Raw genomic sequence first — 27,660 nt, 5'->3', positions numbered from 1 at the left:
GTAACAAAAAGACACACCAAAAAACATCCAAATACCTCAATGCTGCTCGTATGTAATGTCCGTCTTGTATTGAAGCCCCGAAATAAATTAAATACGTCTATTTTTCAAGCTTGTTTTGTAGCGGAAGCTCCTCTTCCTGGTTCGTCCAAATTTGACGCACCGGGAAGAGGAGCTTCGAGAAGCTTCTGCTACAAAACAAGCTTGAAAAATAGACTTATTTCATTTTTTTCGGGACAATTTCGCATTTCGGGGCTTCAATACAAGACGGACATTACATACCAGCACCATGGAGGTATTTGGATGTTTTTTTGGTGTGTCTTTTTGTTACGAAGACAGTTGGTATCCATTTGCAACCGTCATATGGACATAACACTGCTATGCCGAGACCCCCTGAAATTTCAATTTTGGGTGAACTATCCCTTTAACACACACAAAACAAAACTATGACAAAGACGGATCACTTTGCTTTTTCATTACAACCTCAAATGAATGAAGAGTTGTGGGCCACTCTGTGCTGGACAACCCCCACCCCCACCCCCCACTCACCCACTCAGGACATAATAAGTGCACATTGTTCAGCAGCAGGATGAGAAACACGGGAACATGTTGGTGTTGGATGAACAGGAGTTTAGTTTTCTGGGGGGGTTTAACCCAGGAATGTACTGTACACAACCCCTTAATCCAGATATGTAAGAAGATTGCATTCTAGTGTGTGTGTGTGGAGGTGGGGGGGGGGCAGTCTGACCTGTAAACCCACCCCCACCCCACTCCTCCTCCTTCTCCTCTGTCCCTTAGTTGCTGGTGCATGAAGCTTATCCTGCGAAGCCTCTAACACTTTTTTTTTTTTTTCTAGATGATTATGGCACCGCGGCCTCCTGCTCCGTCTCTCTGCTTTTAGTCTGAGACGAAACAAAACAATGTTTCTAGTAACAGAAACAAAAAGACACTTGATCTCAACTACAACTACTTACTTTCTTTTTTTACCTTTATTTTAGAGCTGCAACAATTTGCACACTATTTATTTATCTACTATTTGTTATACACATTGCACACACGCACCATACCTCCTTCCCTCTTCTCTTATCTCTTTTATTGCTACTGTTGCTGTCATTGTTTATTTTTATACCTATAGTTTTTATAATTGCTGGCGTTTTATTTTGTGATTGTGGACACTAGCAAAGTAAGATTTTCATTCTCAGGGAAACTCACTTTTCCACTGTACAAATGACAATAACCACTTTTGATTTGATTTAATCCAACGATTAATCCGACAACAATCGATGGAGGGGAAATGAAGGGAAAGGGAGAAATTGATTGATTCATCGATTGGCTGCTGATATTTAATCTTCTTATTTAGCTATTTATTCTCGTCTTCTCTTGTTTTGTTCTCTCTTATCACAATGTATCTCTTATTTAACCCTCTACTTTGTTTTGGCTGCTGTGTTGCAGTGTCATGTCTTTCTTGTCTTGTGCTGTGTCATGTTTGCTTTATGTTTGTCACTTGTACTGCACAATAAAAAATTATCTAATAATCGGTTTGAGTAGTTTTTAAAGAAAAAAAGTCAAAACTCCCTGATTCCAGCTTCTTAAATGTGAATATTTCTGGTTTCTTTGTTCCTTTATGACAATAAACTGAGTCTCTCTTTGGTTTGTGGACAAAACAAGACATTTGAGGACGTCGTCTTGTGGTTTGAGAAACACTGATTGACATTTTTCAACATTTTTTAACGTTTTATTGACCAAACAACTATTTGATTAATCGATAATGAAAACAACCTTTATTTGCAGCCCTACTTTATTTACCTTATCTTTTTTCTTTTCTCTTTTTTTCTAACAATGGAATAAAGTATTATTTATTCATTATGATTTGGGTTGGGATTCAATAAGCACAGCTTCTTCTCACTCCTTTTTGAATATGTATGATCATACTTTTGTTGTTTTTGGTTCTTCAACTTGTTCATGTTATTTACATATGAAGGAACAAACTGAAATTGTGCCTTATTTTGTTTTATATGTTCGAAATAAGATAGATAAAGCACCTCACAGGATTATTTCCTGTTGCACCCAAACAACAGCTCGTCAGACAGAAAGTAAAATAAACCAGAAGGGAAGTCAACTCAGACCCGCGACCTCTCGACCTCTGTCACTTATTATCTGCTTTTAAGTCTTAAATAACTCCGCTTCTCCGTATCCGCGTGTGTGTCAGCCTGCCTACATATTATAGGCTTCCCCACCTGAGCCCTTACATGCTGTCACCATGGAAACGGGGTCAATGGCCACTGAGGATAGTCAGTCAGTCAGTCAGTCAGTCAGTCAGTCAGTCAGTCAGTCAGTCAGTCAGTCAGTCAGTCAGTCAGTCAGTCGCACCAGACTAAGAAGACTTAAGCCTGCTGCTCTTCCAACAACAAACGGTGGAAATGAAACAAAAAGAAAAAAAAAAAAAAAAAAAAAGCTGTTAATGAGGTTGTCGGAGCAGATGGAGCCGTCCGATGTGCTTTTATTGTGAAAAACACAAGGGCACAACAGAGAGACACTGCAGGAGGAGTGAGATGAGATGAGATTATGATAAAATAATCATCTTATTAATGACTTGTGTTGCATCTTTAAAGCAGAAGTAAGCGATCCGGTCGTTTTGGCTAATGCTGCGTTCCAGGCAGGCTTTTGAAACCGTAAATTACAGCTTCAAGTCACGACTTACGACTTTGTAGCGTTCCAGGCAACCCACTCGTGTTTTTCCGACCTGTTTTACCTGTGAAAGTCACTATAACGGCCACTCGTAACTTCTGACCCGTGAACTCGTACCAGATCAAACTGGTACGACTTCACAGGTCAGAAAAACACGAGTTACGAGTTGCCTTGAACGCACCATAACTTCTTGTCAGCCGATGGAGTTAGCAGCCCCCGACCTCGTCATGGATCTATTGGTCCTCGTCCCTACGTCACCACATTCACACGCATCCCTTGGCTGCACACACAGCCCTGCATGCCGTTCTCTCTCCTCATTGGATAAAACTTGTAGGATACGAGAACAGTTTTCTCCTCGGCTCAGAGCAGAGCAGAGTGACTGACAGACCCGTGTTTCGGTCCAAACACTCTATGTAAGTGATTGCTGTCGGAAGATATAACTATTTAAGACTTATATTAACACAAAAATATCGCTTACTTCTGCTTTAATGACTTGTGTTGCAGCTTCAAGTTAAAAAAAACTACATGTTGTTGTTTGGTTTTTTTTCCACTTTCTGACCTAAGGGCTTGTTTTTTTTTTTTTTTTACTGCCGTGAGTTAAATGGAATAGGGAACTAACGACATCAACAGAAAGTGGAGCAGAGGGCCTGGAGGACAGTGTTTGACGTCGTTGCTCCCAAAACATGTGTTGTTGTTGTGTTTTTTGAGTTTTTTTTACTTCTGTTTCGGTGGACAAAGGTCGTCGACGTCGATGTTTAAATGTTATCCTTGAAAAAGACTATGTTTCATTGTTCTCTATGCTATGTTTCACCTTTCTGCAAGACAAACCGTTTTTTAAAATCTTTTATCCCCTCTGCTATTCACCTCTTAAATTCTTTATAATGATTTTATTCCTCTTACCATGCACATTTTATTGGTCAAACATGTGCAACGTATGTATTTATTCACTCATTAAACTGATCTTTGACAACACTGTACCCTTGGCATCCTATTCTATTTATTTACCTTATCTTTTATATGTATTTATTGTGTGTGTACTGTGTTTTTTTGGACTGTGCAAGCTGCTGAAATCAATTGCCCCTGGTGGGATTAATAAAGTTGTTTGAAGTTGAAGTTGAAAAGACGACACAAGAACAGAGAAATACTGTATGTTATGTTATGGACATTTATGACTGTAACTCCCTGATAGAATAACCAACAAGCTGCCACTCGGCTACACAACCCGGGCCGACGGTGGAGACATCCGTTACCTCTGGCAGATCCATTTCACTAATGGACACTGGGAAGTTTCTCTGCCGATCAGACACAAGGACGACGAGTCTCCTCCGTCCATCGTCCTCCTCGTCCTCTGTCTCAAAATACTAAAAACCCCAATTCAAGCTTGTGTGGTAAAACTGGATTTGCTGGTTTCGCTGCAGGCAGAAAGATCCAGACTGATGATCCCCCACAGTGATGTAGTGTAGTGTAGTGTAGTGTTGTGTTTTTTAGTGTTGTGCTCTCTGTGTTTGGTCCCTCTTTGTCTTTTGTCTCTGCAACAGCAGCAGCAGCAGCCACAGCCACCGGTGGAAAGTTCTGAGGACAAACACGCCGCTTCTGGAACATCAATTCACCACCAATAAGGATTACAGCAGCCAGCAGCAGCACATCTTCACCTGCTGCTATATACCAGCAAAACAAATCTAAATCCTCATCACCATCATCATCATCATCATCATCATTTAATCTGCACAACAACCCACAGATATTCTGGTTTATCTAAAAACCCGAGCAGCTCGAGCTCAACGACCTCCAGTTTAACCTCCGTCTCAGCCCTGATTGGCGGCTTCGCCAGGTGATTAACTGACACCGCGGAGATGATACGAGCCCACGCTCCGCTCCGACACTTCCACTTCCACCGCCGCTGCTCCTCGTCCTCGTCCTCCCACGCGTTGGCAACCAGCAGCATCACAGCAGAGAAACACGATTAACGCAGAACGGGTGGCAACAAGTTGATGGAGCAGCAGCAGCAGCAGCAGCAGCAGCAACACGTGAACGAGTGTGAAGAGAAGGTGAAAGATGCACATCATGATTTGTCCTTGTGCTGAACTCAGCTGCAGGAAACTAGAACGACATCCAGGGTGTGAAACACAACACACACACAGCTACTAGAGAGAGGACTCTTCCATCTATAAAAAATCACGAGCTGCTGCTGCTTCTGCTGCTGTCAAGTCTCAGCCGAGTCCCTGGTGCAGGAAAAAAAAAAAACAGCAGCGTGGGTTGAAAAAGAGAAAGAGCAGGAAATAAACAGCGAGCCGAGCACCGAGGGGAGCAGCGGCGATCCACTTTAGCGCTCTGCTGACTCCAACAACACCCCGAGGTGGAGGCAGAGGCAGAGGTAATAGGAGAAACAGGAAAACGCACTGCAGGATGCAGCCGAGACTAGAGGGCCCAGAGAGCAAATCCTCCAACCATCATCATCATCACTGGTGCAAAAACGGCCACGTGCATCACAAAGGGAAACCGTCAGGTCGGCGTCTCCGAGGGGTCGACCTGTCGCCTTCATCCACAGCTCAGAGGCCGCTAGGGCTGGGACGATATGCTTTTCTCCCGATTCGATTCTTCTACGATTTTTTGGATGGCGATTCGATTTAAATTGCGATTCTACGATATTGCAGATTCTCTCGATTTTTTGTGCATTTTTAACATTTATCTGCACACAAATACTGTAGGAGCCTATAAATTAACATACTCCAATATAAAGTGAACTTAAACCCTTTTCAAAACATGTTCTCTCTGTATGTAAAAAAGGCGAACAAATGCACATTGCACAATATTTAAAAAAAAATCAAAAAAAGAAAAGAATTCCAAATCATCAAAAAAGATATTGCGATATTTATGTGAATCGATTTTTTCTCCCACCCCTAGAGGCCGCGCTGCAGCGGGGGGGAAATGACTAGCAGCTGTTCAAAAGTCTCCAGCTTCCAGTTATGTAACAGCAGCAGCAGCAGCACTGAAGTTAGCAGCAGCTAAATAAATCCCACTCAAGAACAAGAACACCCACACACGTGCCCGACCGACCGACCAACCGGCCGACACTGTATCAAACACCGAGCAGCAGCAGAACCACAACAGTTGGTGCCGTCAGTCTGAATGTTTCAAGGTAAAAAAAAAATGTCACTACAGACTCAGGAGGAGGAGGAGGAGGAGGAGGAGGAGGGAGGAGGGGGGGTGAGGAGCCAGAGGCAGGAAGCAGCAGGAAAATAAATCAGTGTGCTGCTATCAAACAGCAGCAGCAGCAGCTCTGGGTTTCTGCTTCTTCTTACCTTCTCTGGGTACATGGTGTCCCAGTGCACCACCACCACCACCACCGCCGAGCTGCAGCAGCGAGCCCGGCCCAGTGAATGAACCACAGAGAGCAGAGCAGAGCTAATTAAATAGATGCTGCTGCTGCACACCCCCCCTGACCCCCCCCCTACCCAACCTCCACCTCTGTCATTCATGATGATAAACGCAGCGTCGCTTCACAGGCTGATGGACGGAGCATGACAACCAACCAACCAACGAAAAAACAAGCAGCAGCAGCAGCAGCTCTGAATCACAGCTGTTGTTGCATCTTTATGTGTGAATTTTCATATAAAATGACAAAACAGAGGTGTAATCCGAAGAAAATGAAATGCACTTTGCACCGTTTTGGGTTTTTTTCCCCACGCTCACAGACTCACACACTGCTGCTGCTTCTACTGCTGCTGCTGCTGTGATTTGTTGGGAAAACACCTGTGAAAAAACCCACAGAGTGAGTGAATCAGTGCAGATGTGAGGCGGCAGTGACTCAGAGGCTGCAGGACGGAGCGGGTCGGAGGAAAAGACTGGAACTGGAGAGAGAAAGAGAGAGTTTGTCTTCTCTGCAGGATCTCAAAGGTCGGAGCTGTCAGGACGGTTTAATGACTGTTACAGAACCAAACAGACTCCATGTGAGTTTATTTAACCTGTGCACGATCATCCACTCATCATATTATTCATTTATAAACATAATAATCTGGATTTCATTGTGTTTATCAGGCCTGGTGTTGTTGTGCAGCCTGACCTCCTCCTGCCTCCTCCTCCTGCTGCTTCCACTATTTCACGTGCACGGACGTATCAGATGACACGGCGTTTCAAAATAAAAGGGGTTTCCACTCCCGCGCGGAGGTAAACAATGAATATTTCATGACATTTTGCAGGCATCGCTGGCTGCCTCCATCCAAAACTACTGCTCCTAGAAATCTACACTTTCAACCAGTCACACACACACACACACACACAGAGAAACGGAGCTGAAGTGCAGCAGCGTTACGTGAGTCGCCTTTGAGCCACAGAATTAAAGGGATAGTTCAACATTTTGGCAAATTGGCCCATTGCCATAATCCCTATAGTCATAGCAGTAGGTTCGTTACCTTTAATTGACAGTGCAAGCTGTTTTTAGAACGGTGGAGCAGAGCCGTGAGCTGCTCAGAGCTACGCTACGGAGGCTCATGGGATTTCTTGGTTTCCCTCATCAAACTCATCAAATACACAATCCAACAACTCCACAACGCTCTGGTGGACAAGTTGTGACCTGCACATTCACCACGCTATGAGATAATAACACAACGTTACCACACAGAGTTGTTTTAGAGGGAAATACAGAGACTGCTTGATGAAAAACTGTCCCTGAAGGCAACGTGCATCAGTGGTTTTGCATGAATTTCCCTCTAAAACAACTCTGTCTGGTAACGTTGTGTTATTATCTCATAGCGTGGTGAATGTGCAGGTCACAACTTGTCCACCAGAGCGTTGTGGAGTTGTTGGATTGTGTATTTTTATGAGTTTGATGAGGGAAACCAAGAAATTCCACCATTAGCCTCCGTAGCGTAGCTCTGAGCAGCTCGCGGCTCTGCTCCTGCGCCAATTTGCCAAAATGTTGAACTATCCCTTTAAAAAGGAGGTGAAATCCAATCCGGCTGCACCTTACACAACAACAGACATGATTCTCCTTTAACCTTAAGCCCTGATTTGTCAACATCAGCTCTTGTGGTCGTCTTGAAGGCTCAGAGGGGGGGGGGGGGCAGAAAGAGGGGGTTGGTGGTTTGTGGGTTTTAAGCCGCTTGTTGTATCACATCGGCACGGATCAGAGTGGATGTGAGGAGGAGGAGGAGGGGAGGAGGGGGTTACAGGTTGAAATGTGCTCTTGGTTTCCTGTCTCTGGGGGGAGGACAGGTGTGCAGGGGGCCCCCGTCGCCGTCGGCAAGAAGAGACAGAGAGGAAGTGACAGAGACGAGTGCGAAAAGTAGAAGAGAAACTAAAAAGGTCCAGACAGAAGAGGAGGAGGAGAGAGGAGGAGGAGAGAGGAGAGACGACATGAAAACAAACCAAACAAACTGTTGAACATTAGATTATTGGAAAAAAAAAAAAGTCCAGTGGGTTTTCTTTTTTGTTTTTTTTGCATTTGAGGGTCAAACAGACCTTCATTGACTTAGCTCTGCCTGCTGCCTCACTGTGTGTGTGTGTGTGTTACTGTGACTGTGTGTGTGTGTGTGTGTGTGTAGGCACAGAGGCAGGAATGTCAAGTATGCACTGGAAAACAAGCAGGGGCCTCCTTTTCAGCTGGTCCGAGTCCGACCGGGAGTAAGTCGCTCCGCTCCGGCTCGGATCGACTCCAGATTACAGGAGGGAAAGAGAAAAAAAACACAGGTTGCACTTTCACTGTGTGTGTTTTTGTGTGTGTTTTTTTTTTTGCACGAGCACGTTGTGTTATGTAATCGTCACCTTGAAGAGATTTCTCTGCAGCAGGTTGTTTTGTTTCAGGGAGGGAGGGGAGGAGAGAAGGGAAGAGGGGGGGGTAGTGCACCACTGCAGCAGCAGATTGATCCAAACCTCTCTGGGAGTGATCCTTTTTATTCTTTAAAGGGCACTTGCTTCTCCCTCTAACCCCCCTCCCTTCTCCCTCTACACACACACACACACACACACAGCACAGTGGGGGTATTTCAACACACCGCTGAGCCACTGATACACATTTTTTTTTCAGCCTTTGCTCTGTTGCACAAGTTGGCAAACACACGGCGAGGCAGCACAATGAACGAACGCACGGTGATCCATCTCCGTCTCCGTCTCTACACACGATGTTCAGACATTCACCACATCACATCCACTTTTAATGCTCTAGTCTCTCCTCCTCCATCTTTAATGGCGACCTTGTAACGTCGCTCATTCATCTCTGAGCCGCGAGTCTGACAACTCATCTCCTGCAGATTCACCCAAACATGAAAAACAGATCTGTCCGTCCAGAGGGAGCCTCGCACTTTGTCCCTGTCTCCCTACACACACACACACACACACACACACACACACACACACACACACACACACACACCAACCAACACTACAACTACAACCACCACCCTCCTCCTCCTCCTCCTCCTCCAGGCGCTGTCAGACCACACACAGCAGGGCTGCACTGCAAAAACTCAAAATCTTACCAAGAATATTTGTCTTATTTCTAGTCAAAACAAGTCTCATTCTACTTAAAATAAGACTCATCACATAAAAAGTAGCTTGTTTTTAGACACTTTTTACTTCTTTCAAGCAGATTTTCACTTGAAATAAGTAGAAAAATCTGATAGTGGAGCAAGTTTTTCTTTCTTATTACAAGCACAAAAAACTTGTTTTCACTGGCAGATTTTTCTACTTATTTCAAGTGAAAATTAGTTTGAAACAAGTGAAAATTATCTAAAAACAAGTTAATTTTTAGGTGATGAGTCTTATTTTAAGTGGAAAGAGATTAGTTTGGACTAGAAATTTGACATTTTGACATGAAATAAGACAAATATTCTTGGAAAGATTTTGAGTTTTTGCAGTGTGCAGGCAGACAAGACGAGACTCGGGCTCCAAACTCAGCTGCTTCCTTTTGTTTCTTAAAAACCACTTTGAGGATTCGGTCCGTTATGTCACCGACGTGGCTGTAGGATTTCTGTGTGTGAGGCTGGAAGGAAGACGGCTTATTTATTGTGCTGATCCGGCTCATAATCTTGAGGGAATTACTGTTTTTTTTTTTTTATTATTGACATGTCAGTGTGTGTGTGTGTGTTTCAGATTTCAAGAGGAGCTGAAACCAACAGACTCAAAACACTTCCTGAACCTCTACTGTACTGTAACGTCTATGTCTGCGTCTTCCCTTCGGTGACACATCATCAAGAGAAAACAACAATCTGGCCTCTCACACAATCCCACAGAGCTGCGTTCACCCGCTTATTAAGTCACTGCACTTTGAAACACAGAAAAAAAACAAGAAAAAAAGAGGAAAAAGGAGTCGTTTCCCATCCAGAGTACGACTCAACACTTTCTGAAGAAGTCATGAGTAAAAAGAAAAGTGTCCCAGAATAAGTTCCTCTGTGGCGGCCGGCCAGCATGGTTGTGTTGTTGTGTGTAAATGATGCAGCCACTAAAAAGCAGTTTTATTTCCTCACATGCCTGATATCGAATATCCGAATTGATAACATGGTCAATAAGTGAAGCTGCAGCTTTTTCCAATAGTCACTTTTTAAGCAAAACTTGTCTAATTAATCCCAAATAGTATGCAAATGTGCTGCTTTATGCAAATGTAACTTTATACATGAGTGCATAAGGGCAATTTTTGATTAAATTTCCTTTTTTCATTGTTTAAATTTAAAAAAAAAATAGATTACTAAATATACTCTTATACTTTTAGATTAGATTAGATTCATTAGACCTCATATATTTATTAAATATATTAAAAATTGTCTATGGTAGAAGGTACTTAGTGATGATACCCGCAACAACAACAAAAGAGACAAAAAGAGGAAAAAGGAGTCGTTTCCCATCAAAGATACGACTCTACACTTTCTGAAGAAGTCATGAGTAAAAATAGCATCCCAGAATAAGTTCCTCTGTGGCGGCCGGCCGGCGTGGTTGTGTTGTTGTTGTTTTTGTTGTTGTGTTGGATTTAAAGAGAGAGAGAGAGAAACACAATGGCGCCGTAGAGAAGCGGACTATGTTGAGGTGAAAAACAGGCTTTAAATCGTACGGTTTGCCACATTCACTTAGGAAAATAAACACTCTCTATCCCACTGCCAGGTTCTTCAGAAGTGAGCAAAATGGGTTTATTTTTGCCAATCCCCTGAGAGCATGGAGCTGTGGCGAGGAGGGAGGGGGAGGGAGGAGGGGGGGGGCTGTGTGACCACAAACCCCTCGTGGTGCTGGGGGGGAGGTGTGTGTGTGTGTGACCCCCCTCCCTACACACACACAGAGAGAGAGATAAGCAAATTACACGTGGGAAGAGAACGGAGAGACGGCGGCCGCCCGGCGACGTTAATCATCATCACCCAGAGATCAAATCTAATCAATTAGAGGAGGAGGCCAGCTGGCAGCCGACCGACCGACCGCAGGCATGTCCGCAACAAATCCTCCTCACACGGCCGTCCACCGCAAAGACACCGAGACGTCCATCAGTCCGTCCAGCAGCTAAACGTCTCCTTTATTTAAAGATAATTGTTAGACAAGATAAAGGTAGATGTTTCTATTAAAGCTCCTTCAAAATAAAGGTAGATGTTTGTGTTAAAGCTCCATACAGTATAAAGGTAGATGTTTGTGTTAAAGCTCCATACAGTATAAAGGTAGATGTTTGTATTAAAGCTCCATACAGTATAAAGGTAGATGTTTGTATTAAAGCTCCATACAGTATAAAGGTAGATGTTTGTATTAAAGCTCCATACAGTATAAAGGTAGATGTTTGTGTTAAAGCTCCATACAGTATAAAGGTAGATGTTTGTGTTAAAGCTCCATACAGTATAAAGGTAGATGTCCATGTGTAGTGTGATTATAAAGCAGCTCTAGGTTCTATATTAATACTGTGAAAGTATCAAAGCCTCAGTCCACAGAGAAATGCACACAGCCTGTATTCAGAAACTGAGCCTTAAAAAACCAGCCGTCAGGACTTCCTGTCACTTTGTGATGTCACAACAAAGCAGTCACACTAAGCCCCGCCCCCCACGTGGACGACACCATCCAAAAACTTTGCAGGATTTGGTTTCTCTGAGTGTTTTACTCTGAAATCTGCTCCTCTATTTTATCAGAAAACAAGTCAGCCAATCAGAAGAGAGGCTCAGACCGTCCTCTCTTCTGATTGGCTGACAGCGACCTGTTGTTGCTAGAGCTCCAGGGAGAAGATGTAAAACTACACCGAGATGATTTGATGTATCGTCCTATGGATCTAAATAAAACGCAGTAAGTATAAAACATGGAGCTTTAATGGCTTCTGTCCAATTACTGTCCGGTCCAACGAGCCTGAGCAGAGCAGCTGCCCCACATTAAACTCCAAAAATAGCCAAAGAAAGAAAAAGTGTGCGTCCTAATCATAGCTCAGTAAGTAACACAATCTTCACACTGCAGTAACACCACTGTCTGATAAAGCGACGACCGCACTGAGCAGAAGGAGAGACGACGATGCCAAGCGCTGCTCTCTGATACTCTGTTAGGTTAATTAAACACACTAATAAAAGCTGATCTGATGTCTCTTTTCATACCGACTGTGAAGTTTGTCTTTATCTTGAAACCCAAATAACACAATACACAATGATATCACATCTTTTTAACCTCTGTTTCTTTAAAATCAAATTAAATATTGTGTTGTATCATTCATGTGTAAGTGATGTAGCCACTAAACAGCAGTTTTATTTAATCACATGCCTGATATCGGACTGTTAATCCAACACAGAACTGTGAAAATTCAATCAATCGATAACTTGGTCAATGTGAAATTAATCTGCAGCTTTTTTTCAATAATACATTAATAATTTTAGTATTTTTATTAACTAATTAATCACAAAATGTGTACAAATGTGCTGCTTCATGCAAATGTAACTTTATTATACATGAGTTAGGAGCATTATTTGATGAAAGTTCCTTTTTCAGTCGTTTTTTTTATTTATGAAATTACTAATATACTATTAGACTATACTAAATATACCATAATAACTACTAAATAAACTTAATATTTCTATTAAATATATAAAAAATTGTCTATGGTAGAAGGTACTAAAGAAAACAAGTTTTTCATCAATGAAATGTTCAATCCAAGAAGCTATAGCCCTCAACAATCCTCTTAAATGAGGTTGTTTCAGTTTAATTGTTTAATATTAAAGGTCAGTATGACAGAACAAGGAAGTTAGCATCATGCTAACTTTGACAATACTAAAAAAATGTCCATTACTAATGTTTCCAGTCAGTTAATTCTGCAAACCTGCCACAGTCTGTGTGTGTTTTAGTTTGGTTTTGTTGTTTAAAGTTTTTGTTTTTACTGCCGGTGCTTAACTTTGCGTCACATCTACACCGATGCGTTGACATTAATCTTTCCAAACTTCTCTGTGTCAGTGAAATCACTAATAAACTGGTACAATTCAGCCTTGTCACAACAACATGATCTCCTCCTGTGTCGCCGCCACCGCCGCCGCTTGCTCATTCCAGACCAAAAAATGACAGGAAGCAGTGGAAGTGAGGGGAGTTGAAAGAATTGAGGTTTTTTTTTTCCTGCAGGGTCATTCAACCTGCTGGCAACAGGCCCAACAGGACACAAACTAACACACAACAACAACACACAACCACAAAGAGCGAGAGAGGGAGGGAGTGTGTGTGTGCCTCCACCTGCCACCGGCGACCGACGACCACGGGGGGAGTTCTGTCCTGTCCGCTGTCTGTTCCTTATCCGCCTCTCCACTGCAGGCAGCAGCAGCACCACAATACAACTCTCTGCAGAGCCGCACGCCCATGCAAATGCAAATTCCTGCGAGTGAAACCGACCAACGTGTGCGTCGTGTTTTCACTCCTGTGATTTGACAAGCATGAAATCAATTCAAAAACAACTACAACAACACAACAAGAAAAGAGAAGAGGAGAGGAGAAGACGGAGGCCTCTCGGTTTTTTTTGTGTGTGTAAAGAAAGTCAGTCCATGTAAGTTGTAAACTGTGCACTGCAAAAACTCAAAATCTTACCAAGAATATTTGTCTTATTTCCAGTCAAAATGTCATTTCTAGTCAAAACAAATCTAATTATACTTAAAATAAGACTCATCACGTTTAAAAAGGCCTTGTTTTTAGACACTTTTTACTCCTTTCAAGCAGATTTTCACTTGGAATAAATCATCTGATAGTGGTGATAGAAGTTTTTCTTCCTTATTACAAGCACAAAAAACATGCTTTCACTGGCAGATTTTCCTACTTATTTCAAGTGAAAATTTGTTTAGAAGAAGTGAAAATGATCTAAAAACAAGCTATTTTTTAGGTGATGAATCTTAATTTAAGTGGAAAGAGATTAGTTTTGACTAGAAATGAGACATTTTGACAAGAAATAAGACAAATATTCTTGGAAAGATTTTTGAGTTTTTGCAGTGTGTTTTTGCATGCTTCTTCCATTCTCACTTCCCCTTCCTCTTCATATGGGCGCATCATCATCATCATCATCATCACACATGGCGCTCGCGGGGTCCCCACGGCGGGGCGACCGGGGGGCTACAGACTGATCCTCGGCAGATATGACCTAGTTTCTATTCAAGCCCGTCGCTCTTTGTTTGGCTCCACGGTGGTGGAGGAGGAGGAGGCTGCTGCTGCTGCCTCGTGGAACAAAGAACGCCAAGCAAGCAAGCAAGCAGCACTTTGGAGCCTTCAAACAGGCGGCTGACCCTGCCTGGATTCATCACACCCCCCCCCCCTCGGAAAAGAAAAAGAAAGAAATGGCTGCTCGGACTCCCACTGTCTGGAAATCTCCTCCTTTTCCTACTTTGATGTAGCTCCACACTGCAGACGAGGAAGGATAAGCCTCAGTTCCTGCAGCCTTCACCCCAGTCTTCTCTCTGGGTGATGAGACACCAATCATGGATGTGTGTGTGTGTGTCTGTGGGGGGGGGCTGAGTTATCAGTCTGGGCCAGAGGAAGGACATTCATTCATTGTATGAACTTACCCCCCCCCCACCCCACCATCATTCTCTACAGACTGTGAGATTAAATTCTGGGTGTGATAATCGCTCAATGGCTCAAAAAACACCAGCGACACCGACAACCAAGCTGAAATGTTTGGTATTTCCTCATAAACGCACCTGAACAACCTTCATTTACTGTGAACGCACCATTTAGTCTTTAATGGTCCGACTGCAGCAGCCAAATCACCCCCCACCTCCCCCCCCCACCTTCCCAAAAAAATGAATACATGCACATCTGTCCGAGCCAGACGAATTCTGCTTCAAGGGGCAACAGCAGCAGAAGATTTTAATAAACGCCTGCAACTGTTGCTGCTGTTGCTTTTTTTGGGGGCAAATTTGGCAAATGAGGCACAAAATTGGAGGCCGGAGCAGGAGGTCCCTGAACGCACCGCAGATTCACATTCAGATTCAGACAGATTCAGATTGATGCTGCTTTCACGTGGTGTCGAATGATCGGGAAAAATGACTTTCCGACTGGGAAAATTCACATGAACGCCCCTTCATGTCGGAAAAAAACTAATGTGCAGAGTTGGCTTGATCTTGAGGTCACTTTCACAGAAAAATGGCGGACGAAAGAGAATGTTTGGTCAATGGTAATAAACTTTTTTATAATTTCATGTATTGCAAATCATTTTTTGTCGAATACAGTAAAACCGTTAGTTGCTGTCCAGGTAGAGTGACCTGGATTAGCTAGAAACGTCATTGGTTAGCATAAACATGCCAGGTAAAACAATATTCTAGTGGTTCTAGGGAATGTATAACAACGGATAATCACTAATATAAAGCTTCATAAACTGCAAAACACACCAACACATGATCCTCCTTTCTTTGCTCCTCAGTGAGCTGCAGATTGCCCCTAAAAATTTGAGACAGTGCAAGTAAAATTTTCATCTACTTGCAACATGTGCAACCAGGAAATTTGCCTTTTTTTGGGGTGAAACATTGAAAAGGCGACTCAAAGACTCTGTAATCTGTCATTACAGGTGTCAGGCCGATGTGTGTGAGGATCATGAATGAAAAGGAAATGTGAATATTTGCTTTGCAAGTCGATTTATTCCGTGCGTCTCTAAATTTTCTGCTTCTGCTCCTAAAATTTTAAGTTAGGGAACTTTGCTCCTAGTAAAAAATGTTCGTCTGCAGCCCTGCAACCTGTTGTTTAAAGCAGAAGTAAGCGATCCGGTCGTTTTGGCTAACTTCCTGTCAGCAGATGGAGTTAGCAGTCCCCGCCCTCGTCCCTACGTCACCACATTCAGGCGCATCCCTTGGTTGCACACACAGAGAGGACCGCCCCTTTATGCCGTTCTCTCTCCTCATTGGATAAAGGTTGTAGGATACAAGGAAAGTTTTCTCCTGGGCTCAGAGCAGAGTGACTGACAGACCCGTGTACTAATGTACTTGTTTTAGATCATTTTCACCTGTTTCAAATAAATTTTCACTTGAAATAAGTAGAAAAATCTGCCAGTGAAAGCAAGTTTTTTTTTGTGCCCGTAATAAGGAAGAAAAACATGCTCCATTTTTCTACTTATTTCAAGTGAAAATATCCTTGAAAGAAGTAAAAAGGGTCTAAAAACAAGCTACTTTTTAATGTGATGAGTCTTATTTTAAGTAGAATGAGATTTGTTTTCACTTGAAATAAGACAAATATTCTTGGTAAGATATTTGAGTTTTTGCAGTGTTAAAATACAACTCATCTTCTTTGCAGCATCCATGTTTTTCCCACATTACGACTTCACAGCACATGAACACACCGAAGTCGGCGTCTTACCTGCATGTGCTCCGTGGAGCTGCTGCTCAGCTCGTCTCCAGACTCAGAGTCGTTGCGCAGCTTGTTGAGTCCGTCGCCCGTCGTCGGCAGCAGCTCGCTGGGCGGCGTCAACGCTGTCGACGTCTTGTTGTCGCCGTCGGGGCTCCTGTTGCTATGGTGGTGGAGATGGAGATGGTTGTTCCCCACCTTGAGCGGCGGCGAGTCGGCCCGCGTGCGTGGCAGCGTGGAGTTGTTGGCGTGTTGGTGGTGGTGGTTGTTGTTGTTGTGCAGCAGCACCAGCTCGGCCACCACCTTGCAGTGCAGCGGGCTGCCCAGGTTCTGGTTGGCGTCCTTGGGGAGGGCCGGCGGCGTGACGCGGTCGGACGACGGCGACGGCGTGGAGGAAGGAGACGGGCGACATCCGAAGCTGGACATCTCCGGCTGCGTCGGTCTGTTCAGGTTCTCGTTGGACGCTCGGCAAATATCCAACACGGTGGGCTTGGCCCTCAGCGTGGGCTTCTGCTGCTGCTGCTGCTGCTGCTGCTGCGGCGGCGGCATCAGCGCGCGGCGGACCTCCCTGACGTACTGCGCCGGCACGTAGAACGCCTTGGTGCCCTCCTCCTTCCGCACCTGCCACCAGTCCTCGTTGGTCTTCCTCACCAGCATGTAGCACTCGCCCTGACGGATCGCCACCATCTTGTCCTTGGCTTTGTACTCGTAGTCGTACTCCACCTCGATGTAGGCCTGCCCCGGGGCGATGGGGGGCAGCCCCTCCCTGTCGGCCATGATGACGACCGGGGAAAAAACGGAGCGCTTGATCCTCCTCGGCCTCGGCTGCTCAGCGACGCAGCAATGGAGGGATCCTCATGTCTGACCGCCGTAACTCCTGCACTGCTGCAGATGAGACACACAGACACAAACATAAGAGGACGTTTTCGTTCCTTTAGCTAAATATCACAGGTCTCATCAACATTTTGGCAAACTGGTTCATTGCCATAATCCCTATAGTCATAGCAGTAGGTTTGTTACCTTTAATTGTCGGTGCAAGCTGTTTTTAGAACGGCGGAGCAGAGCCGTGAGCTGCTCAGAGCTACGCTACGGAGGCTCATTATGGGATTTCTTGGTTTCCCTCATCAAACTCATCAAATACACAATCCAACAACTCCACAACGCTCTGGTGGACAAGTTGTGACCTGCACATTCACCACGCTATGAGATAATAACACAACGTTACCACACAGAGTTGTTTTAGAGGTAAATACAGAGACTGCTTGATGAAAAACTGTCCTTGAAGGCAACGCGCATCAACGGTTTTGCATGAATTTCCCTCTAAAACAACTCTGTGTGGTAACGTTGTGTTATTATCTCATAGCGTGGTGAATGTGCAGGTCACAACTTGTCCACCAGAGCGTTGTGGAGTTGTTGGATTGTGTATTTGATGAGTTTGATGAGGGGAAACCAAGAAATCCCATCGCAGATTGACCCATCTATGCCCGTAAAAACACACGTAGGATGCGGCACTCTCAGGTGTGCTGTCATAAATATCATCATATTATGATTATGAGCATTGCCATTGGATGGCGTGGTGGTTCCCAATGAGCATAAGTGGTGTGAATTAAGTGCCTGTGGTGGTTTTGAAGAGAAAATAATTTAAATGATGATTAAAAACATCATAAATGATAATAAAATTGTTCTAATTCAAAATGCAGAACAGAACAAAAACACAATAAGCAATCATTTTGCACAAGTGTCAGCTTGTTTTCAAATCCTGGTTAAGAAAAACATTTGTGAATGTCACAAACTTCATAAAAACTGCATAAGGTGGACTTAAGAACAAACTTGTTGACTTCAGCCAACCACACACACACACACATGCTCCCACTTCCTGGTTCAAACCCTTATTATCTACTCCTTATTACTCACCTGATCTTTACCGCTGCTGTGAAACACCCACATTACGACAGGGTTAGTGAGCTGCTTCCAGACATACTGTACTGCTGAGTGGGGTGGAGTGGGGTGAGGACGGAGCCCACAGGGCGACTCCTCCCTCCCATCACCAAAAAAACCACAACACACAGTTTCAACACTGATTGTTCTGGCAAAACCTAAACCTACACCTACACCGCCGCTGCTGCTGCTGCTCAGGATATCCAGCCGGTAACCCGAGCACCCTCTTCTCTCTCTCCCTCTCTATAGGTGATGACAACAACACGACCACACACACACACACACACACTGATCCACGCCTGCACCACAATGACTCCCCCGTCGTTTCCCCCCTTTGGAGACGACGAGACCACATCCAAAAATAAAAAGCGTTGGTTGGTCGGTCGGTCGCTAGAGTCCCGCTCGGCTCTGCAGTTTGACATTATTACTCATTACCACAGTCAGAACGCTTTAAACAGCTTCAGTCACTGTGAGTGTGTGTGTGTGAGTGTGTTAGTGTGTGTGTTAGTGTGTGTGAGTGTGTGTGTGAGTCAGACGACAGCTGGGCCCTCGCCATTCCTGCAGGCCGGGGTTGTTTTGGGATGAGGGGCCTGTCATTGATCCGTCTGTCAGAGAGAGAGAGAGAGAGTATCCCTCCATCACTTTAACCTAAATAAATAGCGCAGCGTTGCCTCTGCAGAGGAGCCGTGACTCCCCCCCCACCCCTCCCTCACCCCCTCTCCCCCTCCTCTCCCCCCCTCAGAGCTCGGATCAGATTCTCCCTCTTCTCCTTCTCCTTCCCTCCCTGAAATAGAAGCTGCCGCTGTGACATCCTGTGCAAGTGCAGGCGGCGGTAAAAGCAGGTGCTTTTAGTGAGGCGTGAGAACACGCCACTGAATCTATAAGGGGTCCACGCTTATGTAAAGGAATATGGACACACACACACACACACACACACACACACACATAGAGACAGAGAGACACACACACACACACACACTCTGGGGCTCAGACGAGCGACTGTGGACCGAGAATAGATTTACGGTGGTGAGAGAGAGTCGTCCGTCTGAGAGACATGGACTTAATAATGGGGCCTGAATAGTTTCTGTTTGATCTGTTTCAACACCATGGAGACACACGCACATGCACGCACACACACACACACACACACACACACACACACACACAGTTACACACACAGTTACATCACAGCAGAGCTTTTGGTGCGTCGTCCTCCCAGTCCGGGCCTGTCCCAGTACGAGCTGCAGCCATGATGTCAACAAACACATGTTCAAGCCTTTATGAATGACTGACTCTCCAGAAACAGTCACTGCCTGTTGTAATGTGTGTGTGTTCATGTGTGTGTGTGTGTGTGTGTGTGTGTGTGTGTGTGTGTGTGTGTGTGTGTGTGTGTGTGTGTGTGTGTGTGTGTGTGTGTGTGTGTGTGTGAGGAGCCGCTATCTCCCGAGGTGCCAGCGACGCAGTCAGGAGTCTGTCAGAGCTTTGAGTCACACACATGATAACGGAGCTATCAGTGACGGCAACGATCACGACCTCCTCACACTAAAAGTGTCACATACACACACACACATGAAACAAATATGGCCGTCGACGTCGTCTCTACTGCTGCTGCTGCTGCTGCGACTTCAGTTTTATGAATCGTTGTAGAGGTCGACCGATAGTGGACGATAGGACGTTTTATAAACAGCTGTATCAGACAGAAAGAGTCAGACTACATCATCTAACTGCAGCAGATCCACACACATATGAAGTTAAAGGATCCATCACCTGGTATTAATATCTATCTATATCTGTTTCAGGTGTTGAATGGGTCTTAAATGCACATTTTTGAGAAATAATATGCAACATTCACCTTGATTTAGCCCAATTTGTGTACCCAATATTGCTCTCGCGAGAAAAATACGTGATCTTGAGTGCTCTGGAAGCCTATATTTAAGATATTGTTATTATATATCGGCCTTTAACAACCCTCTGTTGGTCAAAGTCTAGTTTGGAGAAGGAAAAACTTAATTATTGTCCGATAACTGAAGTTAAAATAACACCTATATTTAAGATATTGTTATTATATCGGCCTTTAACAACTGTTAACAATCCTCTGTTGGTCAACGTCTAGTTTGGAGAAGGAAAAAGTTCATTATTGCCCAATAAACGGTAAAAAAAAAAGAGCGAATAATCACAATAACCCATTTTGACCCTTGTTGTTTCCCATAGAAAAGACTATAAAGCTCAATTTCTAGGATGTACTATAGGAGGCTGTTTATGTGACTTTTAGTTGAGTGAGCAGCAATAATGCAGAGCTCTGTTTAAATATGAATAATCTCAGCAACACACTAGTGTTACTTTTCAACGTCTGCTGGTGCAATAGGATGATGCAGCCCGACCGACACAATCAGAGCTGATACTTCCTTCCTTTCTCTGATAAAAGGATTAAAAAAAAACCTGGACTAAAAGTGACACAGTGTGAATGTCACAGTGATAATCTGTGCACAGATATAACAGTATGACTGTATCTGAACTCTGTGCTTCACACCGTGAGCATCTGAAGCTGGCGACAACAACAGATTAAAAAAAAAAGATTAGTAAACTAGTGGCAAACATAAAAACAAAAGGATGAAAATGTGCAGTAACTTGTTGGAGCCGTGTCAAGACCCCAGGAAGCCTCAGACAGCAGACAGTAGCATGACATCATTCACCTTGGCAGCGGCTCGCCACTGACTCACAACTACTACAACAATAACAAAAGAAGTAGAAGAAATCACTGTTAACAATAAATCTAAAGCTCCACCACGTCTCTATTTTATCCACTGTGGCGTCTCGGACATCCTGCTGCAGATGAATCAGGGTCAGAGCGAGGAGCGTCTCCGAGGAGGAGGAGGAGGAGCAGCCGCCAACTTGTTGCTCTGCAGGGACTCGAACAACGAGAACAACGATGGCACATCCAGACTCTGCTCTGTTTGGGAAAATCCAGCTCTGCATCCTTTAAAGTGGGGCCAAAACCAAGGACCTACAGTAGCCTACACACAGGGGCCTTTAAATCACCTGTTCACACCTGTTATACACAGGATTTCCTCCCAAATCACATTAATTTCAACTAATTCAAGTCCATGTTAGTGCTTCAGGGTCACAGCTTTGGCTCAAAAAACCAAATCATCAAAGTAATTATCTTATTTCCATTGCCCTTAATGCAAATTTGATCCGATTTCAACCGAATGCCGATGTGCAATTCTATAGAAAACACAAAATGTGACCACAGATGGAAAACTAATCTCGAAAATGTCAATAAATAAGAATGTTTGCGCCTCTTTTTCCACATGCAACATGTAGCCTACAAATCTGTATCATTAGATAAACTTGCATAACTGGCATCACCTGAACGCAGCACCAATGTTAAATCTGGGGTGTAGCAGGCAGGAGGGAAAGAAAAAAACAGAAGGTATGTGCATCAACGACCGGAGTGGGTTTCTGTCTTTTTGTGTGCGTTACTGTGATTGTGTGAGTGTGTGTCTGCCTACATCTGCAGACCAGCAGCAGTAAAAAGAAAAACAGCCCTGGAGACTCGGACTGCCTTTGTCCCTGAGCTTCATTCAAAACAGATGTGGCCGAACAGCAGCAGCAGCAGCAGCAGCATCACACTCCAACATGTGCTGCTTATGCTGCTGCTGCTGCTGTTGCGTTTGAGTCCGTGTTTGCTGCAGGAGAAACGCGCTGCTGCTGCTGCACAAACACTGGAGCTGGAGGTGTAGGTAGGAGACTCTGTGGGTCCAGAGCCTGAGCTGCTGCTGCCTGGGGGGCGGATAGAGGAAGGGGCATAGGTGGGGGGCAGGGTCCCTTCCAGTCACACACTCACACACACAGACACACTCAGGCTGCAGAAACACAACACAAAGGAGTTTAATCCATGTGCATTTTACAACAAAGGGCTCCGACTCGACACCACCAAGCCAAGGAGCCCCGGGAGCGAGGGATGGGCTGGGCTGGGGGCAGCAAGCCTGCAGGAGGAAGACCCCCCCTAACACACACTAACACACACCAACACACACACATACCCCGCTGAGCCGCGGACAAACATCCAAACACACCGAGAGGAAATCAACACAACAAGAAATCTGTAGCGGACAGATGCTATCACGTGGAATTGTTAATTACCTAGACACGAGGGGGAGATAATAAGGCTCTGATTAAGGTGATTTAACCATAATAATAATAATGATAATACAGCAGCGCAGGTTCATTCAGTGGGAATCAAACCTGCGGTCTCTGCAACAGCGTGCATAGCAACAAAGTAACTCCGACACAAGCCAATAGCCTCGCGCTGACCGGGCGGTGGGGAAAAGCAAAGCCGCCCACCACCACCACCACCACCTTCCCTTTAGATAGGCTACACAAATCAAACATACCCACCTTGGTTTTGTTTCGGGTATAAATTAAAATAAACTCCTCCGGTGTCTGCTCTGCTCTGCGGCTCCTCTGGGTGAACAACTTTTCTCCACCTTGTTGTTTCAGCGGCGGCTGCTCCGACTGACTGAGTCCGCCGCAGAGCTCCGCTGCTCGGGTTGTTCAATCCCCCGCCTCCCGCCGAGCTGTCAAGGCCCCGCGGTGACGTCATCCACATCCGGTCTGTCCCTTCAAAGTTAAAGCCGCCTGACGTACTATGCATATTTGAAATGAACAGAAGTTTTTGTTTTGTTTTGTTCTTTACTTAAAAGGCTTGAATGCTATTTTAACTTTTATACTATTATATAGTGCAAGGCTAAGCTTAAAACAAATGTGTATTTCTGTTGCAGGTGTAAAATTATGGCATTCACAAAGCAAGGAATTGAAAAAGTAGGCTATGTCTCAGTTTAAGAAAATGTTTAAAAAAGAAAAGATAAGCGTCTACAAAAAAGAAGAAGGAGAAAGAGAAAAAGATAGATAGACGAGTGGTGTTTTGTTTGCTTTCTTGTCACAACTATGTTTCATCATCTTTAATATTTTGAAATAGGGTATAATATTGGTGTTGAAGTAAGCCAATGTAATTATAACAACAGAGAGGGGCAGGTATTATAAGTTTTCTTCATCCTGCTCCTATTCATTCATGGTGACAATGTGTAGGGTGAATTCAGGTATATTGGGACATCAGGTAATTTGGGACAGATAAGGAAAAACAATGCTTCCACTTGCCTTGAATGGGCTATGGCAAAGTTAAAGGTGCTGATACATTCCTTTGGATGTCTACATTAAAAGTCACATTAAATATTTTGGGTGACATCACACAGGGGTGTGTGGTCAGCATCAAACAGGACGCTGACCCCAAATATCAGGAGGTAAGCAAAACGGCATGTGCTTTTGTTGGAATTGAATATAAGGCTATTACATTTGTATGACTAATTTACTGTAGGTATGAAAGTTATATTAAGATGTGTGATGCATTGGTGTACTAAAATAAACAAACATTGGTTTGTGAGGATGTTCACATTTTCTTAATTTGGAATTTTCTTGCTGTCCCAAATTACCAATAGTGGTATGGTAATTTGGGACAGCATGTTCAGGTAATTTGGGACAGTGTTTCTGGGTTTATATTGAAATATTTCAATAGTGTAGTCATATCTTACACGCTTAAAAGTGAGAAATTCTTACACATATAGGGAAAACAAGTACCTTTGTACATTTCAGAATATCAAATCAGCGGTTAATGTGGAATATGTGAAGTGACGTTCAAAAATAGGTCAGATTGTTTTATCTCTTATTATGTCATGAGTTATCTTTATTTTATATATTTATATTTAACAAAATATAAAAATAAATGTATTTTTAAAAACATGCTTGCTTCTCCTGAGGTCAATAGTCTGCTCACAATGGGCCTCATTCACGAACCGTTCTTAAGAACAAATTTGTTCTTAAGTCCTACTTACGAAGTTTTTACGAAGATTGTGGCATTCATGAATGTTTTCTTATCCAGAATTTGTTCTTAACTAAGAACAAAATCTACGAACAGTCAGGAGTATACTTACGCACTTTTAGGTGCTGAGACTTCTGCAAAAATAACCGATTATAGCGTTTTCTTTTGTTCTGCAGTTGTATGACATTATATGATTTGAATAAGAATTATTTTCTTATCTTTTATGATGTTTTTAATAATCATATATATGAATAATAATAATTGACAAATCATTGTAGTATCTTAAAAAAACATTATAGACACTTAATTCATATCATATCTTATTTTTTTTTTTGGGGGGGGGGGGGGGGGGGGGGGCATACAGCTGCCGATATGATTTTTTTTTTCCTAATTGCGGGCTGCAACAGTGCACTTACTGTAAGTGTTCACACTACACACAACTGTTTTTTTTTTTTTTTATAATAGAATGATATTTTATATATATATATTTTATTTATGATATTGATATTGACTGACACAAATCACTCACAGAGCTGCCAAAATCATTGGCCTCCCCACCCCCATCCTCTCTGACCTCAACACCATAGCCATAACACGCAGAGCACTCACCATCACCCAGGACCCCAGTCACCCCCTAAACCCGTACTTTGTGCTGCTTCCATCTGGCCGCCGGTACAGGTCCCTGACCTGGAAGAGGGTCAAGTTCAGCCGAAGCTTCGTCCCCTCTGCTATAACAGAACTAAATAGATTGCGTCGCTAAATGTGTGTTCCTGTTTAATGTGTATGGGTGGGTAATGTAATGTATGTATTTATGTATCTTGAGGTTGTGTGTTGCGTACGGGGGTGAAAACAAGTTTCCTTGCAAAGGACAAATAAAGCTGAATCTGAATCTGAATCTGTATTTATGATGGCACACGTGAGAGTGTGGTCTCTCTGATAATAACCTGATGAGCTGCATCCACTGCTGACGCTACTAAATATAAAAATATAAACTAAATATAAGCCTTTTGTTTGTTTCTTCGTTTCATTCCTGCCGCAGTAGCGCCACTTCACTACTTAAGTTCTTTTTACGTTTGGAGTCTGGTGCTCCCTCCCAGATTTTCATTTGAGCATTTCAACTTTCTTTCTCACTTCACCTTCTCTGCTCAGTGCCTGTGGGTTCTGTGTGCACACGGCCCTGCAGTCTCATGCCCTTTTACGGGCATTGATGGGGCAGTTACCTATGCTAATCCTATGTTAATTAGACTCACCTGGCACACGCCCTCAACTTACGAGGTTCTGCAATTCTGAGGCTTACGAACGCGTTGATGAATCTGACGTAGGGTTTTCTTAAGGAACTTCTTAAGAACAACTTAAGAAATAATTTAAGAAGGTTCTTAAGAAGATATTGGTGAATGAGGCCCATTATGTTTTAGGCTATTAAATCTGCTGTTTGTTGAAATAATTCGTATATTTGGTTGATTTGGTTACAAATCACGAGATTATAAACAATACACAACATAAAAATAATAGACTATAGGCCTAATATACATAAATAAGCAATCTATTCATGTCTTTTTTAATGTAATTGCAGCTCCATGCAATATCCCATTGCACAAGCCTGTGTCCCAAATTACCAAACCTACTGTCCCAATTTACCAAACAAGTTGCAAAAAAATAGTTTTGTGTCAAAACCTTTAAAATAGAGTGCTGTGCTCTCACAAAAGAATTTTAGCACATAATTGTTTCACATAAAGAACGCAGACACCTAGAGGAATCCAGACATATATCATTTGTTGGGTTATTTATTAATCTTGATGACAAAAAATGGCTCAGAAAATGAATTTACAAAAATTGTCCCAATATACCTGAATTCACCCTACATTATGTAATTTTGTGCAACCTTGTTAAGAATGTATACCATGAATGGAATAAACCAAAAATGAAATGAAATGAAATAGTTATAAAATATATCTTTGTAATCCTTATTTTCCATGTCAAATTCCTTGTAAATAACTACTTATGATAAACTGTATTTATATTATCTCTATTTAGCACCTTTCAAAACCAAGGTTACAAGGTGCTTCACAAAATACAAAATACAATATCATTGAGAAAATAAAGCAAATGAAGAAAACATCATACAGAAAACAGTGAACAAGCACAAAATAAAATAATGGAAATAGATGAGACAATAAAAACAAAGATCAAAATATGTTTAAAAAAAGACTTGGCAATTAAAACTTTTTTGACACTGATTCTGTTTCAGATTTCTTTTTTTTCAAACATTAGAAACCTAAAGCATAAAAAGTTAAACTTGCATACATAGCCTATATATGATGCAGGACTTCTACAGGAGCTGGGAAGTGTTGTGGCATTGTCATTGTGTTGCGCCTTTTGTTGTTGTATTGTGGCTTTTGCCATAGATTTCAATAATCAAACATTATTTACAACATTTTGTTCATAATGACTGTCATTTATGTTGTCATACAATATTCTGTTTTTCTCTCCATATGGAATCCAGTGCCACTTAATTAAAAAATAATATCGTAATTTTCTAGACTTTTATTGTGAAGGACCGATCGACTAAATTCCGGTTCTTGTCTCTGTGGTTCCGTTCAGCAGCTTGTCACCGTTGTGGTCTTTAACCCAGCAGCACACTCTGGTCTGTGGTTCCCACCCTCCCCTTGCACCTACAGTATAATATCACCGCTGATAGACAGAGACCAGACCCCCACGTCCGACTCGACCCCGCCCGGGATCGACACCCCATCCCCGGCTGCTTCCCAGTCCAGGGTCCGCTGATTCCCCTGGAGCTCCGGTGGATCACCTGGAATAGTTCAGATTCCACTTTTGATTATTAACTCCTTCTGCATCGTTTGACATGATTTTCATTCACAAATCACAATCATGAATTATATTTATATTTTTAAGGATAAATAAGTAAAGGTGCACCTCCATACACCCCCACCCCCTCTCCTCCTCCCCCTGAGCCGACTTGTCTGGTGCTCACAGCGGGGAGAGTCACCATCCAGCCCGGGTCATGAATGATTTATCACCGGGGTTGATCCGGGAACAAACAGGAGCAGTGAAATCAGCCCCGAGGCCACAAGGCTGCGAGTTTACATTATTACAGAATAATGTATGAATATTTACTTTGTAATGTAATCACATCACCTTTAATTGTGCATTGGCAGAGACAGCAGAGAGATTTGAGTTAAAGCGCACCCTGTTGGTGACACATGGACAGTGCTCATTATAATGACTCCCAAGCATATGCTCCCAAGCCATGTTTAATTAAAATTAAGAACAGATAATGACCATGTTTTATGATATGAAAACATTTAAAAAATTGATTTAATTATGTAGTCATGCTACAGTCAGGAAACATGAGGGATTTGTTAATGTTAAATATAAAAGCAGCAGCTTTTAATTTGTAG

At 43.2% G+C, this 27,660-nt stretch overlaps 1 protein-coding gene across 9 annotated transcripts in view; it reads right to left on the bottom strand.

Moving 5' to 3' along the window:
* Positions 1-22,907, bottom strand: part of LOC311003776 (rho GTPase-activating protein 12-like) — a 151,008-nt gene extending 128,101 nt beyond the window's left edge. For 8 of the 9 annotated variants that reach the window (XR_014596281.1, XM_083995623.1, XM_083995626.1 and 5 more), the window contains exons 1-2: positions 22,765-22,907; positions 16,438-17,310 (exon numbers count right to left, since the gene is read on the bottom strand). Coding sequence is in view for 8 of the 9 variants with exons in the window: in XM_083995623.1 (XP_083851749.1) it covers positions 16,438-17,202 (765 nt within the window). In the remaining variant the exon portion in view is untranslated. The remainder of the gene's footprint in view (positions 1-16,437; positions 17,311-22,764) is intronic. The other variant, XM_083995624.1, reaches the window with a different exon arrangement.
* Positions 22,908-27,660: the final 4,753 nt, after the last annotated feature.

Source organism: Trachurus trachurus (assembly GCF_905171665.1).
Source record: "Trachurus trachurus genome assembly, chromosome: 20".
Taxonomy (NCBI): Eukaryota; Metazoa; Chordata; class Actinopteri; order Carangiformes; family Carangidae; genus Trachurus; species Trachurus trachurus.
Note: the sequence above shows the minus strand (reverse complement) of the source record. Positions and strands in the feature narration are given on the sequence as shown.